Below are 7,922 nucleotides of genomic sequence, written 5' to 3'. Positions count from 1 at the left end.
TTTCTAGAAGTTTTCCCATATGCTCTGCAATTTTATGTAAAAACTAAATGCCAACCATGGCATCTCTAGTCCAAACTCATATGTAACCATTTCCAACGTCTTTGAGTAAATATTTGGGAGAGTAGTTGGAATAATTTTATCCTGCATAGATGGTTTAGCTTCTCAAGAGTGTTTATGTATTCTCCTATTCATTTTCTTCTCTCTGTAGGTGCTTGAGACATGATTCTTGCTGTCCTCCTGGGCTTCCTGTACTTGGGAGTGGCCTCAGCTGCTCCAACACCAGATTATAGTTTGGATGCTGAGTGGGAGGAGTGGAAAAGGAGCTATGATAAAACATACAGCCAAGTAGGTCACATGGACACCCAAAGAGGATCCTTGTAGAGCATGCTCATTGCTGTCATGGGTTCATTGATATAATAGAGGCCATAGATGCCACCCCTACTTGATGTATTAATGTAACACAGGGTAAACACACAGTGGGCTACTGTCTCTGCTCATCAATGTGTTGAGAGTGGCTTGCTTTAGCATCCTGAGATCCTTCTCAATGATCTGTATGCATTTGCAGCAGCCAGTCCACTTGGTCAGGTAGCACAGGGACATAATTAGAAATAAATGCCATTCATTATGTTTATTTCCAGGAGGAAGAAAGACAGAAGAGAGCAGTATGGGAAGAAAATGTGAAAATGATCAAACTGCTCAGTATGGAGACTGGCCTGGGGATGAACAACTTCACTGTAGAGATGAATGAATTTGGTGACTTGGTGAGTGTGAATCAAATTGTTTCACCCTTTTTCTTTTTCTCTTCTGTTGTTTAAATGGAGATGTTATGTACTTTCCTTGAAGACTGGTGAGGAAATGAGGAAAATGATGACGGACAGTTCAGTTCTGACTCTAAGGAATGGGAAACACATCCAGAAACGAGGAGATGTCAAAATCCCCAAAACTTTGGATTGGAGAACACAAGGCTATGTGGGTCCTGTGCGGAGGCAGGTATGACAACATCATGACTGCCTTCTTCAACTGCTGCAATGGGACTAGTTATTGACTCGTCTGCCTTATTTGACTGTGGGATGACATGCTATTCACCAAACACAATTTTATAACTTGAATGCCACAGTTACTGTCTTTAGCATTCCATTGTTAGTAACAAATGTTCCTTGGTTGTTCCAAGCAATGAGGAATCCCTAATCCATGACTTAGCAATTATAGGGCTCATGCAGGTATAGAATGTATACTTCTCATTTCTAAGCACTACTTACTCTTAAACCTCCATCTAGTGGTCCCAGTTTATCTCTCTCTAGACTTAATTTCTTCCATTATTGACGTTTCTCACACCAGGCATCCAGTAGATCACAGTCTTACGTGCATCTGTGTGTGCCTGTGTGGCTACCCACTGGGGCATAAAACTCCTCCCCATGGAGATTAACTCTTCCTACCTAGGCATCCATCAATGAGGATAGTTCATTTTTGATAAAGTATTTGATAGCTTGAGTTGTTGTTGCAGTTAATATTTGTGGGTGACAATATTTCTTCTCCTCTCTTCAGAATGGTTGTGGTGCTTGCTGGGCTTTTGCTCTGGCTGGTTCCATAGAAGGACAGATGTTCAAGAAAACAGGCAAAATGACTCAACTGAGCGTACAGAACCTAATCGACTGTTCTAGAACTTATGGCACTAATGGCTGTAAAGGAGGCAGACTCTATAATGCCTTCCAATATGTGAAGAACAACGGAGGTCTGGAAGCTGAGGCCACCTATCCATATGAAGCAAAGGTGAGTGGGCTATCTGGGTTGTCTTTTCAGTTCAGCAGGGGCAAGAGGAAATGGCGGAAGTGACACGCTACCTCCAGAGCCCACATTGAATGCATAGTCTCCCACACCACTAGTGCTGCCATTGGAGTGTCCACCATTGCATGGTTGTCAGATTCCATGGTTCCATGTAGGTGTTCCTGCTTCTGTGCACACGGAGAATGTGCAAATCACTCCACATATAATACAGATTTCTGCACCATGTTGATTTCTTATGGATAGGAAGACCTATGAGGTGTCATTGAAGACATGAGAGCTGATTTTCTGTTCCAAATCTCCCAGTAACATTTCACTTCCTGGGATGATTTGTAACAGCCCAGATGTGGGAATGGTCTAGTGCATAGTTCCCAGGGTCGTGGTTCTGACTCTTGCTCTCCAGAAGGTAAATGGAAGTAACCAAATCTTTTAACTCTTTACTTCTTAAAGGAAGGACGTTGCAGGTACCGTGCTGAACGATCTGTTGTTAAGATCACCCGCTTTTTGGTTGTCCCAAGGAATGAAGAGGCCCTAATGAATGCGTTAGTGACTCATGGGCCCATTGCTGTTGGAATTGATGCTGGACATGAATCTTTTACAAACTATGCCGGAGGTAAGTGTATGTTTCTCTAAATATTAATGAAGAATTCTTGTGACCCTTTGGGACATGCCAGGTTGATATCCTAATAATGCATAAAATTTGATTGAGTTTTTCCGGTTGTAAATTTGACACTTGTTGATGTGATCATCATGTGTGTTGTTTCTAAGTGACATGACATACCTATGCATCTGAGTACTCTGGTTCTCAATGTATTATTCAGCTTATTCACTCACTTTCCTCTACTTGGTATATATTACGATACAGAGAAATTTCATTTCTGGAACTGAATTCTAAAGAGTTCCTTGAATTCAGAAATGAATGTTCAGTTATGATTTCTTGTAATGGGATTCTATTAGCAAAAACACAAGACGTGAAAGAATTATTTGGGTACAGGAAATGCTTATCAACAAAGTTATGCTCACTCTTATTGTTTTTGGATTTTAATGAGAACTTGGATGAAGATTCTTGTTAACAGTGGTTCCTGTTTTTATTGAAACTTCTGCCATTTCAATCCAATTATAAAATGCCCCACTTACTGTTGTTGACTACAGTTACTGCCAGGTTCCCAGTGTCTTTTATTTCATTGTCTTTCTTTTCCAGGTATGTACCATGAGCCTAACTGCAGACGTGATTCTCCTACCCATTCGGTGTTGTTGGTCGGCTTTGGCTATGAAGGCAGAGAGTCTGAGGGCAGGAAGTATTGGCTGATAAAGAACAGGTATAAATTGTTGAAATTATTTGTACTGAAATTATTTGTAGGTTTCAAATGGGCTTTCTGTTTGTAATTATAGTTTAGATACAGGTCACAGAAAACATTGTCACAATTAAGTGAAAAGGGAACATTTTCTTTCCTTTTTTTGTTGTTCAAGTGTGTATGTGTGTGCGTGTCTGTCTGTGCATTTGTGTGTGTGTGTGTGTGTGTGTGTGTGTGTGTGTGTGTGTGTTTGTATGTGTGTGTGTGTGTAGGCCTGATGCTAATATCAGTTGTCTTCTGCATTGAGAAAGATCGTGTCACTGATCTTAGAGTTTTCTGTTTTTGCTAGTGTACTTATCTAGTTTGTTCTAGTTATGTCTTGACTTCTGCAAATACAGAGTAACTGCTAAAACATCCTATTTTTTTTAAAGTAACTTTCATTTGTTATAAGTGTGTGTCTGTATGAGTGAATGCTATGTGTGGGCAGATGCTCTTGGAGACCAGACAAAGACACCACATTCCCTACAGCTTCAGTTACAGGGGATGGGTAGCTCACCAACATGTGTACTGGGTGGGAACTATTGTCCGGTGGATGAACTCCAAGTGCTCCTAGGCACTGAGACATAGCTTCAGCCTCATTTTGGCTTTAAGACTTAAACTTCAGACCTTTGGGATCAGACAGTAAAGAAACTAATATATGAATACAGAGTCACTGCTTTCTTGGGAGTTATTAAAATCTTTGCACCATTGATTCTCTATTTCTCATGGGTTATTTCTGAACAACCTGTGGGTAGAAGTTGTCCTAACTTCCTCTTGTGTGATTTTTACTGTCTTCTGTGAGATAACTCTGGAATTGATTCTCTGTCTTTTCTGATGCTTTCTACTGAGTTGTCCTCTGGCTCAGTGCTCAAATGTTGAGTTATTTTAATAGTCCACTCTGCCATGTCTTTTCTATTAAATGTAAAACCTGATTTCTTTCAGCCATGGTGAGAACTGGGGAGAAAACGGCTACATGAAGATTCCCAGAGATCAGAACAACTACTGTGGAATTGCTTCCTATGCTATGTACCCTGTATTGTGAGCTGCCTGGGGGTGAGAAGGAAGGGAAGATGTTAGGGCAACACAGACAGAATGTTCACCCCCTACTGTGTGCAGGTGACACTTGAGGCATTGAAAGGCCAGGGTAGAATGTGAAATCTGTGGTTTGCTTGCTCTAGTAAGATATGACTACTGCTGTAACTGAGTCTCTACACTCATTTGTGTTAAGAATTCCTGTAGTGGCTGCTGGGTGGTGGTGGCACATGCCTTTAATCCCAGAACTCAGAAGTTTGAGGCTAGCCTGGTCTACAAAGATACTCAGAGAAACCCTGTCTCAACTATAAAAGACTTTCTGTAGTGACTTGATTTTAACTTTTTCACTATTCCAAATGAGATCTTTAAAAATAAAAGTTAAATTCAAATGTAGTATTTAATGTTTCATTTTGTGAGGTGACTTTTTATGCTCAAATATGGTATGTGGTGCTGCTGTTCTAGGAGGGAGTGGGAGGATCTTCTGTCATGGATGATCTTCAGTCATTGGCTGTGCATTGCATACAGACTGTGATTTGTTTACTGGAAACCCTGCTCCCAAGACTAGATGAGAACTCCTGGATTTGATGTTTTTAGCTGACAGGAACTTAGCAGTTTCAGTATTTTACCCCTCTGTGGAGTGAGATGTTATTGTTTCCCCACTGCATTGTGATAGGCTGTCACTGCCCCTTTCCAGCCACCCAGTCCTGCACTAGATTCTCTGTTAACTGTGTCCTAGAAATCAAGGTGACCATGTCTGCAATTACAGGAATGATCTTCCAGAATGCTCAATGCTTCAATGTGCTGAGCGCTGACAGCACTTCCAACACAGGCTTTTGCAGTCATGGTCCAATCTCTTATTGTCTACAGTTGATAATCCTCAAGCTTAACTGTGCGATGCACTCAACTTTGCCATACGCATGTACATTCAGAAAAATAACACATATAAATTACTACATATGTATTTCTTTTTTATGTACTATTTAGTACTATCCGTGGGCTCAAGCATGTAGGGCAGGAATTAGAGTGGATCCTCAGTTCATAATAAATGACCAGCATAGTCAGATCTCATTTCAGCTTCCTAGTTATTGAGTTCAGAGACTGGATATTGGGACTTGATAACCTTACCTACATGGGCATCATGAAGACTTAAGTCCAAATCTAGAGTAATTTGGACATCTGCTTGGCCAGAATCCTCTTTACCCCATGGTTTTAAACACCTTTCAATCTATTGAGCCTCAGTCTGCTTCTTACTGTAAAAGTCACCTATCCATCTACACATGAGATGAAGTTTCCGCTGCCCTTTTATTTCAGGACTCCATACAAATGAACCCTGTATCTGTATCCCACTCTTTGGTACAGTCTTTCAAGCAGAGATTTGATAAGTATCATGGCATCATAATTCTCCTTAAACAGTAGTTCTTTGACTTTTCTTCTTCTTCCTGTCTGGCACTAGCAAAGCTGGCATCCTAATCAAATAGAGAGCATGTTCTTGGTGAGCCTTAATTCTCAGTTCCTATGACTGCAAGAGTCATAGTCTATTTCTTCTGGTACCTCATTATCCCAGAATTGAGTTGGAAAAGCAAATGATAATGATAGATGGTGGTGGACTGTTGCGATAAATCTTTCTGCCAAAGCTGCCCAAGCCTACAGACACGTGGGCGGTCTCTGTCAGCCTCCCGAGTTCTGCCTGTCGCGTGGATGGACAATATAATACAGAGACATATTAGGTACAATGCTGCTTGGCAATGACTAGGATTTCTCATCTGTTAGCTCAGTCTTAATTATCATAGATCTATATATTTTATAAGACTTATCTTCAGCCTGGTCTACAAGAGCTAGTTCCAGGACAGCCTCCAAAGCCACAGAGAAACCCTGTCTCGAAAAACCAAAAAAATAAAAGACTTATCTTATAGAGGATGCCTTCGGCTGGCACCCTCTATTGCCGGTGGCTCACATGGCACTGCTGGAGCAGGCAAAGGAGAAAGGGGACACTTCCTGTTTCTCCTTGCTTAAATATGAGTCTCCTTGTTATGTCACTTCCTGCCTGGATCACCACTTCTCTACTACATTTCCCAGAATTCTCTTTGACTCCTAGTCCCATCTAACTTGCTGTCTCATTGGCCAAACAAGTACTTTATTCAATAATCAATAAGATGAACATACACAGTACATTCCCCATCATCTCCTCTTTTCTGTCTAAATAAAAAGAAGGATAACTTATCATTTATAATAACTGAAGAAAACTATAGCCATAACTATCTGTCTTCAACTCTATCAAAGACCACAGAAGGATAATATATAAACTCTAGAATTGACAGAGACATCTTGCTACCTGGACAGTCACCCAAAATTCCTCTGTAACGTTGGGGCATCCATCTTCAGCCTATAGGCCACAGTGTGTCTGGCACACTTCTCCATTTCAACAAGAACCCTTCGGTACTGTCTGTTTTGTAAATTCAGCAGTCAGTTTCTTGTGGGTCCTGCATGTTCAGTTTATACAGCAACAAACAGTCCAGGCAAGAGCAGTTCCTTGCTCAAATGGCTAATCTTGCCATGTTGAAAGCAAACTCCATAACGAGTTTCTTCAAAGCCCATCCTCCTTTCTGATGTAATTGGTGTGCCAGGAGCAGTTGTGTCTCACTGCCAAGAAAAACCCTAAACCATTTAAATGCCATATTTCTGTAGGTCATTGAAAGGTTTGAAGAATACCTATCCATCTCAAATACATCTCTGTATATCTAGAAAACCTAACTAACCTAATTATAAGTTCTGACTATTATAGGTAACTATATAACCTGTATTTAATTATGCATATCACTTTAAAAGATCTGTATAAACACAATAACTAAACAAGAGGAGACTTACGTATCACAAATTTGATCTTAAAGTTGTATCAATAAATGAAAATCTATACTAATGCAAAGTATTCATTCTTATATCCTATTCCCCTTTTTTTCTTTAAAAAGAGATTGACTATGCTCATTATTATTTATAACCAACCCCATTTAAATGAAAACAAACATTTATAAACAATATTTTGGGGATTTGGGCATCGTTCTTTCTAAACTGCTTCCTGCTCATTGGGGGCGATGTTCATACCATTGGGATCATGATAAAACATAGAAGTCTGACCAAGTCCTTGTTTTTGTAGTGTGTAAGGCTGTATCATCTCAGCTTCAGGGGGTCTTGCTTGATCAAACCAGATTAGTCTGGAAGGAATCCACAGCTTTTCATTTTCTGTGGAAACACAAACAGAAATTCTTTTTCCAAGTAGCCTATCCTTAGAGTTAAATTTTGAAGTCAAAGCATTTTTAAAATATATAAGTTGGATTAATTTAGCAGCATTTATAATCAAATGTATTTTAGCAGCAGTAAGTCTTTTCTCGGTAATCAAACAATTTAAAGACAACAATATGGCATATAGTATCCAGATTCTCTGTGTATTTTCCATCTTTATGTGGTTTTTTTATTATTTTATTTTTACTTTATTTTGTTGCTTTTTTCTGAGACAGGGTTTCTCTGTGGAAATCTGCCTGCCTCTGCTTCCTTCAGCAAATCCTACCGGCATACGCCACCACAACCAGCTACTCTATTTCCTCCTGTTATTTTTTCTCTCACAAGCCTACATATATTTTTAAATGTTGTGTAAGCCTTTAGAAGTTTTTCTTTATCTGGATCTGTCTTTATCATCTCGGGAGTGCCGAGAAAAACCCCAAGAGCACTGGGATGTCGCGAGCATATGGAAGCTGCTCCAATGCCGCTCAGTGGCCCGAT

General features: G+C 40.0%; 1 protein-coding gene across 1 annotated transcript; it reads left to right on the top strand.

Annotated features, from left to right (window-relative positions):
• The first annotated feature begins 219 nt into the window (after window positions 1–219).
• LOC100753281 (cathepsin 7) lies at window positions 220–4,158 on the top strand. Its single transcript, XM_027410026.1, has 7 exons — window positions 220–345; window positions 639–761; window positions 844–990; window positions 1,546–1,774; window positions 2,237–2,395; window positions 2,984–3,101; window positions 4,059–4,158. The coding sequence occupies exons 1-7, from the start codon at window positions 220–222 to the stop codon at window positions 4,156–4,158; spliced, it is 1,002 nt and encodes a 333-aa protein (XP_027265827.1).
• The last annotated feature ends 3,764 nt before the right edge of the window (window positions 4,159–7,922 follow it).

Source organism: Cricetulus griseus, chromosome 3 (genome assembly GCF_003668045.3).
Source record: "Cricetulus griseus strain 17A/GY chromosome 3, alternate assembly CriGri-PICRH-1.0, whole genome shotgun sequence".
In the NCBI taxonomy this organism is placed as follows: Eukaryota; Metazoa; Chordata; class Mammalia; order Rodentia; family Cricetidae; genus Cricetulus; species Cricetulus griseus.
Note: the sequence above shows the minus strand (reverse complement) of the source record. Positions and strands in the feature narration are given on the sequence as shown.